This window comes from Tachysurus fulvidraco, chromosome 25 (genome assembly GCF_022655615.1).
Source record: "Tachysurus fulvidraco isolate hzauxx_2018 chromosome 25, HZAU_PFXX_2.0, whole genome shotgun sequence".
Taxonomy (NCBI): domain Eukaryota; kingdom Metazoa; phylum Chordata; class Actinopteri; order Siluriformes; family Bagridae; genus Tachysurus; species Tachysurus fulvidraco.
In genome coordinates, this window is record NC_062542.1 from 11,908,750 (window position 1) to 11,931,746 (window position 22,997).

At 37.3% G+C, this 22,997-nt stretch overlaps 1 protein-coding gene across 2 annotated transcripts in view; it reads right to left on the reverse strand.

Annotated features, from left to right (window-relative positions):
* The window catches only part of neto1l (neuropilin (NRP) and tolloid (TLL)-like 1, like), a 93,874-nt gene extending 73,018 nt beyond the window's left edge, over positions 1 to 20,856 (reverse strand). Inside the window, exons 1-4 of one of the 2 annotated variants that reach the window (XM_027170336.2) lie at positions 19,260 to 20,856; positions 18,758 to 18,811; positions 17,795 to 17,929; positions 16,648 to 16,896 (exon numbers count right to left, since the gene is read on the reverse strand). In XM_027170336.2, coding sequence (XP_027026137.2) covers positions 16,648 to 16,896; positions 17,795 to 17,929; positions 18,758 to 18,811; positions 19,260 to 19,287 — 466 coding nt within the window. In that variant the 5' untranslated portion in view covers positions 19,288 to 20,856. The remainder of the gene's footprint in view (positions 1 to 16,647; positions 16,897 to 17,794; positions 17,930 to 18,757; positions 18,812 to 19,259) is intronic. The other variant, XM_027170326.2, reaches the window with a different exon arrangement.
* Between the last annotated feature and the right edge of the window lie 2,141 nt (positions 20,857 to 22,997).

Sequence of the window (22,997 nt, forward strand, 5' to 3'; positions counted from 1 at the left end):
CACACTTGGCAATGAATCACACCAGCTTCCTATATGCCATGCTAATTAAAATGTCTCTGTGATACCTTTTCACAAGCTTTTGTACATCAATAAACACATTTATCTTTAATGTGGTAATCGTGTCATAACACTGAAGCAGGTACGTCTAAAGTGATCGTTTAATCTCAAAGTTATAAAGGTTGTCTTTAGAAAGTAATGTAATGACTCTTCATCAATCAAGCCCAATATTAGAACATGTCTATTACCGTTTTCTTCATTTGTTCTATTTCTAAAAACAGGTCAACGGCGACTTCCTTCTTTATATTAATAATAATGCAAAAAGGGTGGAATAATGCTTTCTGGAATGGGTCCAGGACAGAGAAATACTCTGTGTTCTTTTCCACCTTGTCTGCACCAGCTTGTGCCAAATGTCTCGCTAGGATCATATTGCGTTTTGGTGCCAGAAGTCACAACTTTATTAAATTAAATTGATGCCTAACTGAATAACGGTGCACAATACACAATGGCTACTGGAAAATAACCTTTTCTGAAATACAAAAACCTGCTGGTTACTAAGAATTATATAATATATGAAAAGCTAGTTAGCTAGGGAAAGAAAATGTTAACTGTTCCTCTATGAGAATAGAAACAGTTGGAAATAGACCATATTATTTAGGTATCAGACCCTGGATGGAGGAGGATTGGAGACAGACCCGTTCGCAGGATAGCTTCAAATGAGAGGGGTTTTAATACATAAGTGAAACAAACATAATCCACAACACACGGGGAACTAACGAAACTACTTACTACACGTAACTAGATTATTAATGAAGTTGCGCTGCCATCGGCAACGCGGCTCACATATATACCCAAACGGAATGCCAACACAATGGGGAACAGGTGTAATGACTGGGAGGAGTAGACAAAGGCGGGGCACAAACAAACACAAACGCACATGACACAAACAAACAAAAATGCACATGGCCAAAAGTCTGCGCTGATCCCTGACAGATCCGCGCTGATCCCTGACATTAGGCCTGAACAGCATTGATATTTTAACTGAGAAATTATTGTTTGCATTGAAGCAATACCTCAATCATAAGAATGAGGCTATACTAAATATCATCACAGCTGTGATTGGAATATTACTCTGTTCTATATAGAAGAAATTAATATTGAGTAATCGAAATTTTGGACACAGTTTTTTTTTTTAAATAATTTTTGGAAATAAATCCAACACAGAAGCTACACTTACATTATAGACTGTCAGCCATCTGGCTTCCTAGCTGACATTAATTTGTACTTTCCCATTAAAGAGTGCATCCAATAAGCTTGCTGTCTTCTTCTTCATTTTCATCCTTCAAATGCCAGACTATTAAAAAATATATTTTGTTTGCCATGTCCACTGATGATGTCATGAACAGTAATATAGTAATAGATTCAAACTAGGAAGTGGCATTTTATGTGGATAGCAAAAAATTGCAGAGCGATACATCCAGTATTGTCCAAGTGAGGTTAGTAGACTGGTACAATTTACTTTATTTTGTGTTTCCAAATACATGAATTTTTGTGTTGTGTAATTAGCTACTGTACCTGATTTATGCCCCTGACTCGCTGTGTCTTTGCCTAGCTTCTGTTGATGTTAGTGTGATTGTTGTGCCTAGCCACGATGCAGTGTTTGTATATTCCTGACTGTACAGTTTTTAGGCTTTTATTATTAACTTGTCTAAAAATATTTCTTGAGATTATTATTATAAGCTTAAATCAATTCAATCTTAACCCAATTAAAAGCTTACAATTATAAGGTCAGATTTTCATCTTGTTAAAAAACTTTTATTACCAAACTATTTCACAGTAATCAAAAATAAGCAAATGGCCAACCGGAAAACAAAGAAAAGCACTTCCTCCATGCTGAATTTTATAACGCCATTGATTATTATATGTTTAATATTATTGCAGAAATTTTAGTAATCTGTCAAGTTGAAATTTTATATTCAACTCGAATATTTATTCATTTTCAAGGTTTCAATAACGATTTCAATATACAAACATATACGTGTGTGTGTGTGTGTGTGTGTGTGTGTATGTATACATATATTCTTCTGTTTTCTTTTGTTATATTATAATACACACACATATTATTGCCATTTTTTCTGGTTTCAAGACGTTGACTTTGAAAACTTTTGTGCGCTTGCCTAATATCACACCTCTTGACAGATGATACTGTAACATGATAATCAATGTTATTATTGATTGATCACTTCACCTGTTTTTAATGTTATAGCTAATACAGTGGGTGTGTGTGTATATGTGTATGTCAATGTGTTTGTATATACTGTAACCATGGTAATATTAAGAAAGTTATCCTTAATATATGTCCCTATGTCCTTAATATATGCTGAGATACTTGGATTTTACATTTTTTCATGGTTTACAATCTAGCTGTATATTAATATAATACAGTTCTTATAAACATTGCAGTGCAAAGTGTACAATAACCAATAACCAAGAATTTCAAAATTCTACATTAACATCTCTGAAACATTCTCTGTTTTTGTGTTAAAGCATTAAATGGCACTCTGTAAAGCTCTCTAGCATTCTGTAGTGTAGCAGTGTTCGTCTCAAATGGCATTTCAAAAACCTAAAAAGGCCAGCTAAACCTTTTTGCTTCTAGCTTCGAATTGGCAGTGTGGCAGTGTGATAGCTTGTGCCAAAAAAAAAAAAACCTTCGCCAAAATGTGTCTAGCTCACTTTATTTTTTGGCAGTTCTGACACAAAATCTTGATTGAAGTGACTTTCCCTAGTGTATGCACAGTATTCACATTAAAAGTGAACACAGCTACACACAGCTTGGTCAGTTCACAATTTTGCCCAATTTCAATATTTAATGCAAATTATATTTTAAATTATACAATTAATATGTGAAGTTAAAAAATACATGACTTGGCTACCAAAGTGATGAAACAGAAAACCACTCGTCCTTTTGTCAGGAGACTGAATTTGCAAATTCATATTCAGGTGATGCCACAGCCATCCGTGGCCAAGAGCCAAGGGAATAATATTAGCTGTGCTCTCTGGGTGGGAGGTGCTCTCTCTCTCTATATATCTCTCTTTCTCTTGCCCTCTTTCTTTCTCTTCATTTTTTCTCTGTCAATCATAGCAACACTAGCCAATCTTGTGCTTTCCTCCAATCAGGAAACGAAATGAACAGCAGTTTGAAAAAAAATAAAATAATAAAAAAAAAATAAAAATCTATAACACTTTTGGTGAAATGAAGATGAAAAAAAAAATACTAGCATCTCAGTCTTAAACTCAGTCTGCCTTCTTCATCTTCTAAAACTATTTGTCTCAGCTGACTTTGAGACTTTATCTATTCCTGGAGAATTTATAGAAGCTCGCAAAACCAAAATAGTCCTCTTCGATCTCCTCCCCAATCACACTGGAATGGAATGAAGCTTCATTCCTTCAATTTTCAATTTTCCATCAGCAGCCTCAATAACATGGAGTGGTGTGAAACCCCAAAGGAGCCATGAGGCCATAAAGCATCACTCTCCAACAGCAATATCACTGATTTATCTCCAACACTATTCTCTATTCCCCATTTGCAAATGAGGAGATTGAAAGGTTTCATTCCATCAATGAGTCCGATGATTGGGAATTGGATTCTTTCCTTTCCACATGATTGGGAATGGGATTCTTTTTAGCTTTCCTTGATCCTTGTGATCTACAGTAGGATGATTATGATCATCCTGTATGGATGATCTTAATTACACAGTTACACTTTGCATGAGGTGTTTAAGGATGTTCATGCAGCTGTGAGTATAGTGAGCAGCTGAATAGAGTTAAAATATTTTTCCTTCACTATATAACATACAATTATTGAATTCAAAGTAAAAAATACTTTCGACAAAAATTTGTAGACTAAAATATATTTTCTACTTGTTCACAGTGGACATATTCCTTTATGGTTCCTCTATTTTCTGTTAATAGAAATTCAGTTTATACTATTTTACCCTCATATACATTTATATGCCAGTAATAAACAGTGAGGTCCTTGACTTAAATGCATTTCAGTTCAATTTTAATAACAAACAGACAGATCCCCAAGCAAGCCAGAAGCAACAATGACAAGTCTATACGAATCTAGAAGAAGAAACCTTGAAACTAACTCGAATCAAGATGGAAGCTCCTCTTCTGAGTAACACCAGCTAGCGAGACCATAAATCACTACTATACAGGTGTAGAAGAGTAAAGCCGAACAGTACCGAGTGTGCTGAACGGTTGCTCAGTGTAAGCATATTGTGAGTCCAGGACAGTCTATATTTACAACAGCTGAAATGGTTAAATAAATTTATGGTAGAAACCAGTGATTTAGCTATGGCAGTGTGGTGCTGGCTGCATGCTAAAATAGTCAAGACTGTAAAAATCGATAGCAAGTGATGAACATTCTGGATTTACCTGTCTGTATAATGCTATACATACTTCTTTGGTTTTGATATCATTATCACCAGCAGTGCTCCTCTCAGAACCCACAGCTTGCAGGTATGACTGTGTTGGACTACATTACGCAGAGTGCACAAACACACACATATACACACACACACACACACACACACACACACACACACACACACACACACACACACACACACACACACTGTCCCTCTCATCGTCATCAATCTTCAGTCATTCATACCAAATATTGCATCGAAAAAGCAAGAAAATTTGATATTATTTATCTTTTTTGGTTCTTACCTGATTTGGTTTTTCAACTCACGTCTTTGCCTTGCATTATTCTGTCTATATGCTCTTTTTCCCCCACACATCCCTTCACAGCTCTTACTGAACAGCTCTTTACACAGTTCTGTAACAATACTTGGACTGCCTTGTCACTAAATATTCTATACAGCATATTTACTGTTACATGAGTAAAGACTCAGGATACTCGACTCACCTCTGAGTAGCATTACATCAATGGTAACAGATTTTTAATAATTAGAACGGTATTTAGTATGTAGTAAGCTTGCTACGAAGGACGAGATACCAAGCGCAAAAATAGAATTGATTTATACCATCTGTATTACTGTACTAACTCCTTTTAAGTGGGATTTTAGCTTGATAGTAGTCGTTGATCCTGACTTATTTATACTAGCATAAAGGTGTTGTTTATGAAGACTAAAACAAAAAGTGTCAATTCAAGTGTATTTTTAATCAATACATATTTAAAAACACATTTTAAATTGCTAAAAATGCAGTTTATAAGACATTTTTTTGTCACTTTTTACATTTTTTTCTATTGGATGTTGTATGCCGGTTAAGTTAAGTGACATGACATTGTCCACTTAGCATTGGTCAGACAGCAAGACATACACAGTACTTCATCTTGCTGCAGTTATATTACATAAAGCTTTAGATTTATCAAAACAGACAGAACAGACAGCAAGAGTCAAATTATGTCAGCCTCTATTTTGGATGCGTTGAAGATCACATGTCAATCATGGGCCAATTACAAGATGATGGACATTACATATCAACATTACTTTACTAAACAAGCTACCTCCACACTCCGCAGTCCTCACTAAAATGCCAATATGGCATTTTTTCAAATGTATCCAGCCTTACGGAGTGAACAAGAATGTATTTTTAGACAGAATTCAGATACACAGAAACACTTGACAAATATATCTGTGTTAGTGTGAACGAGAAATAAAGTACTTATAAGATAGAGACAATTAATTATACTATATATAATATATATGAGATGATAATAATGATGCTGAAGAACAAATCATGTTGGAAGTCAGTCTGTTATTTTGTCATATAGTGTAGGACGTCTCACTTACTTAGCATTTTAAACTTTCTAGCTAACTTTCCTGCTAACTTTATTTCTTTCACTTTCTTAGCAATGACTTTTATATTGCTTGCTGCAACTGAGCAACTGTAGCAGTGTTCTGCTTTCTGTTATTGTTGTTTACCACCAACTGGTTTGTTTACCACTGAGGAGAGTCTTCCAAAAGCCACTGAGGCGAGTAATGGAGAACGAAGTGAGCAGCTCTCCATTTTATTAAGGCAGCCAGATCTTGTCTACTTGCATCACTTTATCTCTGAAAGAGGAACAGGAGGAGTAATAAAGTCTGGATGTTCTCTTTCTCATCTGACACAATCATCACTCTCTGAATCCGGTATCCACGGCAACGTTTCTCTGATTAATGCTCTCAAAAACAGAAGATTGTTGCCTTGTATGTTATTTGTGTTTTGTGTGAGACTGATGGTGCATGTGGTGCTTTCATTCATTAGATTTCAATTATATATTTTAGCAATTCAGTGCTAGAAATAGATTGTTGTTTGACAGAACTTCTCTCTGTCACTAGATTTTATAGAGATACAAGGATTTTCTTTAGGCATCTCAAAATCCACAAGCAAGTACAAGTGGATAAATATACAGATATTCAATTCAATTCTGTAATACGCCAGAACACACCAGAGGCGACAGTGGTGAGGAAATCTCCCTGAGACAATATTAGGAAGAAACATTGATGAAAGTTTTAAGGCTAAGAAGTAGATCGAAAGGCATTAAAAAAGTCAATGAGGAATATAGACCCAATGTGAAATCATTCACGAGCAGAGCTTAGACCACACACAGAGTGCATTTCTTTCTGGAATGGTTTCCTCTTTATAAACACTACAAACTAAAATGGTCAAGCTATATTCTGTTCTGTAGTTTATATCCAAGACATGATAAATGTCAAATTGTCACAAGATGTAGTATCTAGTGAATGCTCCAGGTCAGGAGCTATCTTTCTTATTATACCTTATCAGATTAGAAGCAAAATGGATGTAAATACAGGGTTTGGAAAAACAAATCACTGCATAATCATGGCAGAAGTTCTGTGCCAGACTACATATCATCTGTAGGTCTTATCGCAACACGTCAATACTTTGCGAAGCAGAATTTTGTTGGTTGAATGTAATGCCTACAGATTTTAGATGCTTATGAACACCTATGGTCATGAGCTTTGGGTCATGACCCGAAAGGACAAGATCCCGGATACAGGTGGCCGAAATGAGTTTCCTCCGTAGGGTGGCTGGGCGCTCCCTTAGAGATGGGGTGAGGAGCTCGGTCACTCGGGAGGAGCTCAGAGTAGAGCCGCTGCTCCTCCACATCGAGAGGAGTCAGTTGAGGTGGCTCGGGCATCTACTTCGGATGCTTCCTGGACGCCTCCCTGGAGGCCCAGGGGAAGACCTAGGACACGCTGGAGGGAATATGTCTCTCGGCTGGCCTGGGAACCCCTGGGTATTCGTGGGAAGAGCTGGACGAAGTGTCTGGGGAGAGGGAAGTCTGGGCATCCCTGCTTAGTCCGCTGCCCCCGCGACCCGGATGGATGGATATGAACATGCACTAGGGCATCTCAAAGAGCATAAATGGGTTCGGTATCACCTTGATTTTAAAGATATAATCATTTTGTGGAAAAAACAAGTTTTGTTTTTTGGAACTTTTCTATGATATATCACTAAGTGTCTGCTTTCATATGAGCCATAACCACTACTATGTAGTGTAACAAGGTGAAGAAATTCAATGCTGAACATGGGCACTACTAAAAATTCCATTTGTTGTAATATCATTCAAACAGCAACAGATCATAAACACACACACTTGAGGCTTTCAACCAACCAACATAGCAACATTACACAATGGAAAAAAAAAACTCTAGCAAAAGTTTGGTGTACCTAATTTTGTATGCCAGATGATACAGTACTAGAGCTGAAATCATTAAGGACTCCAACCACCCTGGTATCTGTCAATTCAGTCTGTTGCAATCACGTACGCTCTTCTGTAATCTGCTAGTTAAAACTGAGAGCCTCTGGAGGAGTATCTTTCCCCAGGCCATCACATTCCTCAACACAAACATGCCCACCTTACAGACTCCTTAGGAGCCCATAAAGACTCTATTGACATTCTGCACAATGCTTTATTACTGTTACTACATGTAACACAACTTGCATGTTTATCAGTTCCCACTCGTTAATGGTGGAAGGAGCAGGTCGGATTTTCATTTCACTGCAATCTGTATACCGTATACAACTGTGTACTGTAAGTTCCAAAAAATTCTTGATTCTTCTACATTATTAAAAACAAATTCATTATTTATCTGTGTGAGAAATCTCTTTGTGAAACTGAAATCTGTCTTAATATCCTGTTTGTGAGACCAAATCATTCATTTATTAGCATGATCACATTAGTGTTAATAACTGCCATGTATTACTGATTAACACGCAATATTGCCTCACTCATTAGGTTCATCAGTGTATTATGTGATGTTGCCCCCACTGCTTTCAGCCCCTGCTTTGATGCATAAAATATAATCTGACAAAATGGATTGGAGTGACGTTACTGTTAAAATGAAGACAGTCCCTGATAGTGCACTCAGACTGTTGGGTGAGATCGTGTCTGAAAGTGTACGTATTTTCCTCCTGTACTGCAGGCTACGATGACATTTTGCTTCTAAGCACGTACAATTTGACAGTCTGAGGGACATACAGTCTCCAGGACCAGCTTGCCAGGGAGGAAAAAAGCTGCATCACTGGTCTTAATAATGAATATCTATGGCATTGGATTTCCATAATTAGTGAGATGAAAGTCTACGACTTCAGTTGGTGTTCCTCAGCAAACCGAGCACAGAGCACATCTGCTGCTCTACAGCCTGCATCAACACATGCTTACACAGATGGCTGAGCAGATGAAGGAAAATCAGGACCAGAAGACAATGATGTACTGAATCATGACTTTTGCAGTGCTTTGCTGAAGATTATTATTGACACTCCCACAGGAGGAATGATGTCCACCTCTTCATTGATAATGATGAGTAGCTCTTAATTCATGAGCTATGACTTCATTGACGAGTAGCCCAAAGCAGGAATGAAGAAGATCCGTGGGTTCAGTTTTTAAATATAAGCTCTATGCTGGGTGTCTTTCTTAAAAGAATTTTAGCTTGATTCAGTTCTGTTAAGTTCTAAAGTTGAATAATTTAGAATCCTGCCTGAAGAGAGGAAATGCAGTAAACAATAAGCAATAAATAAAAAAAAAGGAACACAGGACTTTTCAATTTTGCTACGTCTCATGCTCTTTACAGAAACAATGAACTGCTTAGCTAACAGTTAGACAATAACAATTAACAATGATCTCCAAAGAAATGAACATTAACCTTGACAGAAAGCTGTGTGAGTGCTTTTTTTGGGGGGATAATCAAGTCAAGATGACGTGACCTACCTACAGTAATAATATTAGATTAGATTACTAATATGCAATGTGGAGAAGGGGCAGGGCTTCTAGGTATGTCGGTTAATATCAGAGATTTCAAAAAAACTTTACAAATGTCAATCATTGTAGATTCATATATTGAATGGCTCATATGGCAATTTTACTGGAGGACAAAAAAAGAGTTTTCTTTTTCAATAAAATCTCATCCTGGTATAAAATAAGGATAAAATATAAATATAAAATATAAAATGTGGATGTTACAGTGATGCTAATGCAGAATTTGTTAATGTTAGCAGCTCCTATATTTCCTAAATTAGTAGAGAACTTCCAGGTGAGGTTTGGATGTGGGGACAGATAGTGCAGTGGTGAGAGACAGTCAGTGAGTTGATCTTAACAGGGCTATGGTGTGAAAATGTGTTGTGTCTTGTTTTTCTGGGCAATTTCACACCTATTATTCTGTTTCCTGGTTTCAGACCTGAGCAATATGGGTATTTTGCCTTGTTTGTTATTTAGTTTGATTTCAAACTACATATACTGTAATTAAAAAGTGAAATACTTATTAGTGTGAAACATTTTGTATACCTTTTTCCCCCCCTGAATCATCTCTTTACAGAATCTTTCTCACATCAGCAGCTTGCATCTGCAACCAAATAAAAATGCTGCTTGTAATGCAAAAAACAAACATGTTTTGGTTCACTTCCTTCTTTTGGATGGATTCATAGTTGAATCACTTTCTGTATTCAATGTCACTATGGTAGAATTTGCTTTTGACGGAAATGAGACCAGCCTTCGATCAGTTATCTTGGTCAACAGCCAAGTACATTTGCTGTGTTCTTACCTGCCTTGCAATCCCACAGAGAAACCTGGAGGAAAAGTGAAATTTCAAATTCAAATGTTACACATCACATACATAACCATACATAGTATGGCATGTAGTGAGAGCCTGCCTACTCTGCTTGGTGCTGTTCTCAACCCAGGCTGTGATGGTTCTAATAAGGATGCTCTTAATGTCGCAGATGGAAAAGGTCTCCAGCGCCTTAGAGGCCAGTCTTTTAAATGTTTTCAGAGAACATGAAAGTTAGAGGATTTGGAGATGCTTTCCACACCATAATGTTTATGTGACAAGGTCATGATAGGTCCTGCATGATGGGAACAACCAGATGTGTGAAATTGTCCACTATTCCACTGGGTTCCTGGAGATCTACTGACACAGGGATCGACCTCCAACTTGGTAGTGATTATGGAGGGTGGTGAATATACTGGTAATTGATGAGCTGTAGTCAGTAATGAAGTAGTAAGAAAAAACTTAAGTCAGTCAAAGGATTATTTTGCATAACCACTATGGTTGGTTCATGGCAGCCAATCAGCATACAGCACACTCAAGTGAAGCTTTCTTGTGTTGAATGCGTCCTAGCAAATTCAGAATCAACTCAACAGTATAACTGAAAAGAGACCAGTTTCCAGCTACAGAAAATTCCTCACAGCACAGCTAATTTCCATCAGATCAGCATTGAAAACACAGGTTAGTATGATTGCACAAAGGTGATTTTTATCTTGGGATTTCATTACATTCAATAATCAATTAGCCTTTTTATATAATCGATTAGCCCAAAATGATAAAACGATGGTTTTCCCAAAGCTGTGTGCTAGTGATTGTTCTTCTTTGTGGAGCATGCGCTCACGAAATAATTTACCAGAGCAAGATAAAGATGCCAGGCCAGGCCATGAGTCCTATAGATTTCAATTAAACTCCAATTAAAATCGTCACCTTCACAGTTCAAATTCTGTGCATTTTCTTCAGTATATTATGCAACAGACAGGCCAAGCATAATTCTGGAAGTACATAAGTCAACTGATAAATATTAAATAAACACTGTGGGTCGGTGTTATGAATATTAATGAGAAATGAGATAGGGATGAGTAAAAAAAGTTTTGAAGAGGTAGAGAAAAACAGAAAAACACGATGTATCTGGACAGAAAAGTCTGGTCACATGAATGTGGGCATAAGAAGAGCATGCAAAACTCCACACAGACAAAACTTGAAATCAGCATCCCCTTTCTACTGTATAGTAACTTATTTTTATTTTAAATCTTGAGATAGTTTGTGTTTCATACATACTCAGCAATTCTAAAAAAAGGCAAAACATTTCACATATTTGATGGTTTTGATTGAGCATATTGATGGTCATGCTCTAGCAATTTTCTCCACATCAATCCAGATTAACCATCTTTCTTATTCATGTCATCATCATATCAATCATCAAACATTTTTTACATTGTGGCTACCAGATACTTGTTACAGTGCTATTTGTTTCGGGATGATTGTGTTTATTAATGTTTTTGTTTGGGCATTAGTATATAGTAAATAGAGGTGGTTCAATTGGGTTAAGATCAACTGTAAAAGCCATAACAAATGACTTTAATGCATAGGCTATATATGACGCTGTTTAATAGCCTATGCATTAAAGCCTATGCTTTAATGCATGGGCTATATATGAGATTAATTTCATATAACAGTGTGTAAATAATTGGTAATTGCTTATGATGATGTAAATGTCAGTAAGTTTATATTAATATTTAATACATTTATTACAGGGGGGCATGGTGGCTTAGTGTTTAGCACGTTCGCCTCACACCTCCAGGGTTGGGGGTTCGATTCCCGCCTCCGCCTTGTGTGTGTGGAGTTTGCATGTTCTCCCCGTGCCTCTGGGGTTTCCTCCGGGTACTCCGGTTTCCTCCCCCGGTCCAAAGACATGCATGGTAGGTTGATTGGCATCTCTGGAAAATTGTCCGTAGTGTGTGATTGCGTGAGTGAATGAGAGTGTGTGTGTGCCCTGCGATGGGTTGGCACTCCGTCCAGGGTGTATCCTGCCTCGATGCCCGATGACGCCTGAGATAAGCACAGGCTCCCCGTGACCCGAGAAGTTCGGATAAGTGGTAGAAAATGAATGAATGAATACATCTATTACATATTTCTTTATTTTACAAATTTTCGTCATATTCAACCGTTATAAAAAAAGCATATTTAAAGAGCTCATAATTAAACATTCATTCAAATCCAATTATAGAAGAAAACATGGATTCATATTGAAAAAGCTCACTCAAAAATGATTCATATTCAAACAACTCATATTTAAAAGCTTTTATTATAGAAATGACTCATATTAATAGTGACAGATTAGTCACTTGTAGTCATCTGTAATTGAAGTCAATTATAAAGGTCAATAATGAAGGTCATTTGTGCTGTGAATAAATTGTCACTCTACTTTGTCATCACAGACACACATTCATCTTTCTATACTCAAACCCAGAGGACAAAACCTCCAGAATCCATATCAGTCTTCCACCACAAGAGGTGCGCAGCATTAATTAAGAAGTCACGTGGTGTCCTGTTCCAAAAAAAAAATAAAAATCACGAGCTGATATTAAATCTTCCTAATGACGGCCAAGCTCTTTATCACCGGTTAGGATTCTATCTTAACAGTGCATTTCAGAAATGAAGACACAAGTTGGGTTTCTTTACAGTCCTGTTATATTTTGCAGTTTAAGTTATTATTAGGGGGGCATAGTGTCTTAGTGTTTAGCACGTTCGCCTCACACCTCCAGGGTTGGGGATTCGATTCCTGCCTTGTGTGTATGGAGTTTGCATGTTCTCCCCGTGCCTCGGGGGTTTCACCTCCGGTTTCCTCCCCCGGTCCAAAGGCATACATGGTAGGTTGATTGGCATCTCTGGAAAATTGTCCGTAGTGTGTGAGTGAATGAGAGTGTGTGTGTGCCCTGCGATGGGTTGGCACTCCGTCCAGGGTGTATCCTGCCTCGATGCCCGATGACGCCTGAGATAGGCACAGGCTCCCCGTGACCCAAGAAGTTCGGATAGCGGTAGAAAATGAATGAATGAATGAATGGATGAATGAATGAATGAATGAATGAATGAATGAAAGTTATTATTAACTTCTGACTTTAAATCGCTTAAATATTAGCTGTTAAATTTACTCACGATGCACATCTGCTGTTGTTTACTGTATAGATGGGACTCTGACAAAGAACCTTATTTATCAAACTCAATATTAAAGGATTGATTTCTAAATCACCCGTATAAGCATTTACAAAAGAAATTTGATATTTATCCATTCAGTCTTGGAGGAGAACATTTATATAGATCTCTTACACCAGAATGTGTGTAAATTTACACACGAGAAGGCTAACTGGCCAACAGTGCTTTTATATAAAGATCATGCTGTATATTTTCAGTTCCACTCCAATGTAACTTTTGTGATCTTACGGCATTTAACATTATTGGCATTATTGAAATATTAGACAACATAAATCCATAAATGAAGTTAATTAAGTCCAGTCTTTTGATGAATAATGACTCTGTTTAAAATAAAGTAAGAGGTGCTTTGGAGATGTATGAATCTGGTCTGTTTAAAATGGCATCTTGTTATAACACTGTGTAACATTTATTAAATCCCACAATGACAAGACAAAATCTGGTGTCAAGTTGCAGTGTTGTGTACTTCCCCGTATGCTGTGGTTCTCTTTTTCCATTTTCATCCAATTTTACATCTATTTCAACTTTTCTGTAAAGCTATACTACTAAATACAATCTTTGCTTATTGGCAAAGATGGGAGTCCATGTATCTTTCATTTCTATCTCTGAGAAAGTCTATTTTGCTTACACAAAGATATGTAAATTTATTAAAATATAAATAAATAAAAAAAATAAGCCCAATGTCCACTGTTACGACCTTTTAAAAGTTGTCTAAGGTAAGGTGTAATATTTATGGTTGTGGTAATTTTTGTGGGTGTAGTAAAAAAAGAAAAATGCAGGGACCCAAGTAATAATGAAATGTGTGATTTATTATATCCAGGTGAGAAAATAGATAAATGGACAATTCTAACAAAATATAAAAATATTAACCCAAGAGAAATTGAGACGTTGGTGACGCCAAAGTAAATAAAGAAAAATAACAAAACCGATACTAACTGTTTTAAACCTCTAACCTAACTAAGGAAAATAAATAAGAAAAGACAGTCTTCAGCGCCGAATACTTCCATACTCTAACTATTAAACAAAAACATACAGGGGGTAGCGTACACCTCTTACCTAATGTATTTAAACATCGAGTTACCTAAGTGTGGTACGATGGAAGTCGCGCGACATCTTACCTGTCCCACTTCCTCTGGTATAACAAAATAAAAAAATCGGTTCAGAAAATCTGCAGTTTTCAGAAATATCTACAGCAGAAAATGTCACTATGTAAATTGTTTTCTCACGCTCATCATGCGGCATCTGCACAACGCATGAAACCGCGTAGACATAAGTCTTCATTTAATGTTCACCTCAAACATCTGAATAGGGAGAAAATTAAATGTTCAGAATTGTTCTCACTGTTAGCTATGCTACAAAGACTTCATTGATTCAGTTTACTCTGAACTGGTCTTTAAAATGTCAGTTTAACTTCAGTGATCCATGAATGGGATTAATACTGTGGCTTCTTTTCAATTAAGAGCATTTGTTCCCATATTGCTGCCATGATTCTGGCATTGTTTAACAGCACTGTTAAAGAACTAAAGTACACCGTTAAAGGGACACTGGTTTGTCTGTGTGGTAATTTGAAACCAGTGATGTCTTAAATACTGTACATCGACTGAACTGCCTTCAGAGAATCCCGGGGTGTTGTAAGAAATCAATAACCGAGCAGTAAAACTGAACTGTGTTTTAAGACATTAACATCGATGAGTTATGGGAGTCTATCAATTGTAGCCATCAAACTGCAGCAGAAAGCGTAAATGATGACTTTGCTGGTTGTAATTGAGTCATGTCTGTGATTCAATTCTTTTGAAACTTTACATGTGTAAGTGAATCCAATTTATACAAGATGGAATTCATCCACAATGAGTAGGATATGAATTGAATTATTCCTTTAGAGTTATTCTCACACATTTAATTCAAGTTCAGCTTCGGCTACTGACTGATGAACCAACTGATGAAAGGGAATCATAAATGAATAATGAGCATGAAGAATCAACATGTTTGCTTGTTAGCTATTAAAAGGTGTGCCACTCATACTGCTTTTTATTTGACCAGTGAAAATACATTTTAAGGACAGGGATGGACAAATGAGTAGCTTGAGCAGCTGAACAAACAAATTTTTTATCTGTAGTTTCTATGTAAGTATAGCAACCATAATAACAAAACAACCCTCTCTTCCTGCTGTCTTTCACAAAACAAAAGGTTTCATTTGGTATTCAGTTATGTTTCAATTACACATAGTCACCCTATGTGCCTCGGTGCTTTAGCTGCTGTATACCATTCTGCTTATTTTAAATTCCACCGCTGCTACACTACACTACACTACACTACACTACACATAACCAGGCAGTGCAAGCTGGTTCACAGTTGAATACTTTTTACTAGGTGGATTAATTTGTGCATGCAGATGACAGCAGTCTTTGCAAAATCAGGAAGAAGCAAATTTGTGGGAACATTTATGAAGCTGTGCGAGATAAATTTTGGCACAATCTGCCATATAGTGTAGCTCTAGCCATTTTTTTAATTGGAGAAACACTCGCCAATGGCTTGTCAAGGACATGAACAAAATGTGCTGTATAAGAAACTGGAAATTAGAGAAGAAGAATAATGAGAAACTCATTCAACTCATGCAAAGCTTGACTGAAACTGAATGAAAAAAAGCCACACCTCCTTCAGTGATACTGGCTTACACAGAAACCACACCTCCTATACTGAGACTGATCAACACAGAAGCCACACCTCCTATACTGAGACTGATCAACACAGAGGCTACACTTCCTTTACTGAGGCTGATCAACACTGAGGCTACACTTCCTTTACTGAGGCTGATCAACACTGAGGCCACACCTCCTTTAGTGAGACTGACCAACACTGAGGCTACACCGCTTTTACTGAGACTGATCAACACTGAGGCTACACCTCTTTTACTGAGACTGACCAACACTCAGGCCACACCTCCTTCAGTGAGACTGACCAACACTGAGGCCACACCTCCTTTAGTGAGACTGACCAACACTGAGGCTACACCGCTTTTACTGAGACTGATCAACACTGAGGCTACACCTCTTTTACTGAGACTGACCAACACTCAGGCCACACCTCCTTCAGTGAGACTGACCAACACCGAGGCCACACCTCCTTTACTGGTACATAGGTATGGTACTGTCCTGGGTCTAAGTAACACATAGACCACACCTCCTCCAATCAAACTGACATACTTTACACTGACTCATTTTGTATACATAAAAAAAACTAAACAAATCTTTGGATTTCAGGCTTGCGAGTAAATTTACTCAAAATAATCTTTCAAAAGGAACAAAATCTTCACAAATTGTCCATCACTGCAATTCAGCATAAACATTGTAAACCTTACCTGTGGTGAAATTGTAGTTCGCTGAAAATCCGATGGCTTCCAGTTCACCATCTGCTACGAATTTTATCCATAGGTATCGGCCACTCGATCTGATGTACTGCGGGCTCTGCTGGCCACAGTAGCGTCCGATTATAGGAGAAAAGCCAAAAGGTCCGTCACGCACTTCGATGTGGTCAAATTTACATTCCCACGAAGGTTCTATCGAGTACTTCTCGTCAAAGAAGAGATCAATACACTGTCTCGGGGGAGCTGGAACAGCAAAAGCATACACACAGTGTATCCGTAAGGTAGAAGCGCATGCATGCTGTCAGATCATATAATTTTGAATCAATACTGAGAAAAAAAAGAGGCACTTTTTTAATTACATATCTTTAATGAATGTTTAATCCTATGCAAACGATACAGCTCCCAGTTCTACAGCATCAGTAATAATGTGGTTAAAGGTAAAAAAAAAAGGAGGAACTTACAGGGTAAATAAATCAGAAATTTAAAAAAACAAGAAGAGGGAACAAGGAAAACCTTATCAAGCAAACACATTTCCCTTAAACAGGATGCTATCTAATCTATAATCTTCTCCTATAATAATAATATTTCAAATCTTATTTTTCCTAGGAAACATTAATCTGTTTAGCCTGATTTGCATATACTCAATCAGTTCTAATGATAATTTGTTCGCAGCTCAACAGACATATTAGCTTTCTATATTGAGACAATCAGTCACAAACAGAATAAATCATACACCCAAAAATGGACTAGTATTATTTTAGTTTCTAAGCAGTGATAAACAAATCCACCTGAATGTGCCATGATTACTGAAGTGGCTCCTTTTTTAATAGAGAACATTTCTTTGATTGATTTCAATGGCAAGGAAAGTTTATACTAAAATTGCTTTTAAAAGCATTAAAACTCATTTCAGTTCTTTGCTCATTTTTTTTAATAAGCATGAAAAGATCATTATTAACAATCATTGTATAAAAGCTCACTAGCCATCAGGTCATCAGTAAGAATAACAGGTCGGTCATTTAATCGCTGCAGTCATATTGCTATAGAATAGAATAGGTGACCTTGGCCAATGTGACTCAGCATGCTAAGTGAGCAATACAGAATTAATAAAGAAAATGTCAAGGTGGTGCTTGATCTTGCAAACCTTCAATGACGTAAATGCACTCGCGCTCAGGTGGGTATTTGTTTGGATAATTGGGGGATGTGAAGAGTCCTCCCTCTGGTTTTTTCACCCACGTTCCACACTGTCCTGCTGGTTGAACACCTGAGTTGTTTTTCACTGGAACATAGCATCAAAAGGACATGAGAAATCAGATCCTTCAGGATAATAGAAAATGACTAAATATTATGTTTGTCTGTCAATAGAAACCTCATTTCAAAAATTTCAACTAAATCTAGAAAGATAGACCACGCCTCCTTCACTAGAACTGACAGGCACAGAGGCCACACCTCCTTCACTATAACTGACAGTCACATAGGCCACGCCTCCACTAGAAATGACAGCCACATAGGCCACGCGTTCTTTACTAGAAATGACAGCCACATAGGCCACGCCTCCTTCACTAGAACTGAAAGCCACATAGGCCACGCCTCCTTCACTAGAACTGTCATCCACGGAGGCCTCACCTCCTTCACTATAACTGACAGCCACATGGGCCACGCCTCCTTCACTAGAACTAACAGCCACATAGGCCATGCCTCCTTCACTAGAACTGACATAGCTCAGCACAGAAAGACAAAAAGCATGAAAGAATAACTCAGATTTCCCAAACGTCCTAACAGTAAAGTCTGACTGATACGGAAACACCTGAAACCATACGGTCACCAAATAGTTTAATGACATAAATGCTGATGTAGTAAATATTGAAAATAAAAACTACACACAAGATGCTATAACAGTACTGATCTAATGGCACGTGTTCTATACAAGTATCTACTGTATAATAACAGCATCCAATAATTATTCCGAGGACCATTGTGTCTTTCAGAATCTGACACTTTAAAGATTTTTTAAAAACTTTTAAAGCAGTGCAAATCAAAGACAGTTACTGAAGTGACTATTTTAGGTTCATTCAAATCGTTTCCCTTTAAAAGTAGTCAGCATTACCTGCTTCTTTTTTTGTCGCAACAGACAATCCAACCATGAGGAGACCTGCAACAACTGCAGACAATTCAGAAAAGAGGATTGTTAATCAATGACCACTTCATCAATCAATCAATCAATCAATCAATCAATCAATCAATCAATCAATCAATCAATCAATACTTAATATAATGAATCTACATAAAAGTTTCATGTAAAAAAACAACAATAATAAATAAATAAATAAATAAATAAATAAATAAATAAATAAATAAATAAATAAATAAATAAATGGTTCTTAAGGAAGTACATGCTTTTTATGGTTTTACTATTTCACATAATATATGGTTTATTAGTAGACAACTATAATGAGAATAAAGACCAATAACAGTGTTGCATTCACTTTTAAGGATATACATGAAATTTAAGGTATGCATGAAGTATACAAAAACTATTAAGTTCATTTTTTTTTGTTAATATAAATAAATGTAAAATCATAGATGTTCTTTAATATTTTAGGTCTCACCGAGAAGAAAACTGCGCCCATGAACCATGTCTGCTCCTTTCACCACTGCCTTCGATCTCCAATACTTCCATTTAGATAGAAATAATTAGAAAAGAAAAGAAGGATATTTCCAAATTCGGTGGTGTGGAGTCTCGCGCACACCGGCCCAGGGGTGATGGCGCATTTATTACAGAAGTGCAGAAAGAAATCCAGGAGGAAAAGAAAATAATAACAATAAATATTCAATGAGCGGTGTACAGTATAGTTGAAACGCATTCAGCACTTTGTTCGAGAGGTCTGTTTCATGCTGCATGCACGCATTCAGCTTCCCTGCATTGCTCCACCTTTAGCGCTTTGGAACAAAATGACAAAACGAGGGACGTGTTGAGGAGGTTTTGCAAATAAATTAACATTTGAACAAAAGCTTCTATCCTTCAACAACTGCACAAATCGGACGTATCCATTCATCGATCTCTCCATGCGTCTGCGCACGAAGCGTATCCAATCCTCCAGTTCATCACTTCTTCTTCTTTTTCTTTATCTTGCTTTCACTTGTACGCAGCATGCAACTTCATCCACGTGCATTTTTTTCATGTATATTTCATTTCACTACATCCTTAGTAAGCAGTATTGCCTTGCTTTAGTTTTTCTGACTTCTTCCATAGCGCAGATTTATGCTGCACTAGCTATTAAAAACGCACGTGCATCTTATCATCTGTTCCCTTCCATATGCGCTTGTAATCCAAATCTGTCCAATAAAAAAATAAAGAAAGAAATAATAATGATAAAATATCAGTTATACTGCAGGATCCATCCAGCAGCTCAGACACATACACATGCGACTGAATGAAGATGCAAGGAGAATTTCTCTCTCTCTCTCTCTCTCTCTCTCTCTCTCTCTCTCTCTCTCTCTCTCTCTCTCTCTCTCTCTCTCGGAGGAAGTGGTAGGATGGACAGAATGAGACGGATGGAAGGGAGGAGGAGACGCATCCGAATCAGCATCATCTGGCCAGGAGCATCTGCAGCATGAAAGGCAGTCCATTCATTCATGTGCAAATAAACTCAGACAGCTCTCTTAGGAGTTCCCAGTGCTGCGGAATTGACTTACACGCTGAATTATTATTTCTGTGCCAGGTAATGCGTTTTGTTAGTTTTACACTGTATGCCTTTTAGCCTTTTTTTTTTTTTTGCTCTCACATGCAAGAATTCTTTGGGTATTAGTTGAAATCAATGACCTCAAAAATATGGCCCAGTCCTCAGCAGAAATTTAGTGCCACTGTGACCATCGTCTGCTGATGACAAAGTTCTGGTGGTGTTATAGATTTTTAAAAATTTAAATATCAGAATGAATCAAAATCCAGTTTTAAATCAAACAATTTCAGAAGTGTTTTGAGGTCATGAAAAGAAAGAGAGGCTCCCAATCAAATCTTTTATAACTTTCTTCTATATCCATGTGAGATTATACAATGAAGAGCTTCTAACAACAGACATGAGATTAAAGGAAATGTCTCAGTTCTGATTGGACCTTGTGGAGAATTTTTTTTTTCAGTGACCTTGACATTTTTTTCCCTTCTCTCCAGTAGCATGTTTTGTTTTACGGTTCATAATTGTTACTTTATTTGTAGGTGTCTTATGTTATTAACATTATTGTTTTGTTTTATGGCTCATAATTGTTGCTTTATTTGTAGGTGTCTTATGTTATATATGTTATAACGTTAAATAAATGTCTTTTAACATAAACTGGTCATTTACCATAACTGTATCCCAAATGACTTATACTATGCACTATATTTACCTTATTGTCTAGAGTAATATTTACCACTGCTTTGCTGATGATACACAACTTATCTTCTCTTTCCCATCCTCAGATACCACAGCTTCTGATCAGATCTCAGCATGTCTGCAGAAATTTCATCATGGATGACTGCTCATCAGAGCTCAATCCTAGCAAAACTGAACTGCTATTTATCCCAGGTGATTCATCCCCAGGTCATGATCTTGCTATATCCTTGCACAACGATCTGATCTCCCCTTCAGCCACAGCTCACAACCTTGGGGTAACCATGGACAATCAACTGTCCTTTTCTTCTCATGTTGCTAATGTGACTCGATCATGTCGGTTTCTTCTCTACAACATTAGAAGGATTTGGCCATTTTTGTCCACACAGGCTGCTCAGGTACTTGTTCAATCTCTTGTCATTTCTAGACTGGACTACTGCAACGCACTGCTGGCAGGTCTATGAACACAATCCGTCCTCTGCAAATGATCCAAAATGCAGCTGCCCGGCTTGTTTTCAACCTGCCAAAGTTCTCGCATACCACCCCGCTGCTGCGATCCCTCCACTGGCTTCCGGTAGCTGCACGCATCAGATTCAAAGCACTGATGCTGGCCTACAAAGCCAAAAATGGATCAGCTCCCTCTTACCTAAAAGCCCTCATCACTCCTCGCACTGCACCCCGCACCCTCCGATCTAATTGACTGGTTCCAACATCTCTCAGGGTAAGAGGCAAGTATACTAAAAGACTCTTCTCATGTTCTGGCACCAAGGTGGTGGAATGAACTTCCCCTAGAGGTCCGGACAGCCGAGTCACTGGCTATTTTCAAGCGGTGGTTGAAGACCTACTTATTCAGGAAACACTTCAACTAGCACTTCTTTCCTTATCTTTTGCATTTAAAAAAAACAAAAAAACTTTGACACTTTTTCATTGTAACTTTGAACAAATATTTTAAACTCATGGTATTTTAAGTATGTAAACTAGTGAGCCAACATTAATATATTCAATGTTAGAGATTTAAGCACGTATGTACTCTATGTCGCTCTGGATAAGGGCATCTGCCAAATGCTGTAAATGTAAATGTACTGTAAATGTAACAAATGATAGTATCATCTCAAATGGAACAAATTTGTCGACAGGAATTTTAAATTCTTGAATTTTTTTCTCATCCCTCTCATCATACTAGTGCCTGATAGCCCCGCCCCTTTTCTGCTATGTAAGCAAACCTGCAACTGTTGAGTGCATGAAGTGTCCGACGTTCCACACTGTTTTTTCAGTTGAATAATTGCATCATCTACGTACTACAAAATTATCAGCAATTACATATGCTTTTTTTATCATAGAAAATGTCATTTGCGATTTGATTTGGACTCAAAATCTTCTGACCAATCAGATTTAAGTATTGAACAGTATTGTGTTATAATTATGGTAGTATGATAATATGATTTATGTGATTATTTACCATAACTTACAAGTAGTGGAAGTTTATGACAACCAATTTGCATCATGCCTTGACCTACATTGTGTCATTAAGTTCAATTTCAAAGCCATTTTGCACCATTATATACTGACTGTGTGGGATTTTTGTGTGGGCAGTTTTCTTCCTGCTAATTGGTGGTCATAAAATATATATGGCTTGTTTCAAAGTCAGCATCTTGGCTCCAGTGCTTCAGCACTGTGCTATCCATCTATATGGATTTTAAAGACCAAACATAAATGTTCGATTCACATGACATAGAACACTCCTGTAAATTTGATTCTCTGCCAAACGTGCTTTTGCAAAGTTGACGCCGTCATCCAACAAAGTTCCTCGAAGTGTTTAGTCACAGTCGTGACTCAATGACATGGCTGATCAAAGTGATTCAGAGGTGTGAGGTGAGTTAAATAAGAATTGGCAAGCAGAGGACACCTTCTATGTTGCAGTATTCCTGTTCAGCTTGTCTTGGTTGAACCTGAGTCTACTGCGTGCATGCTAATAAACGC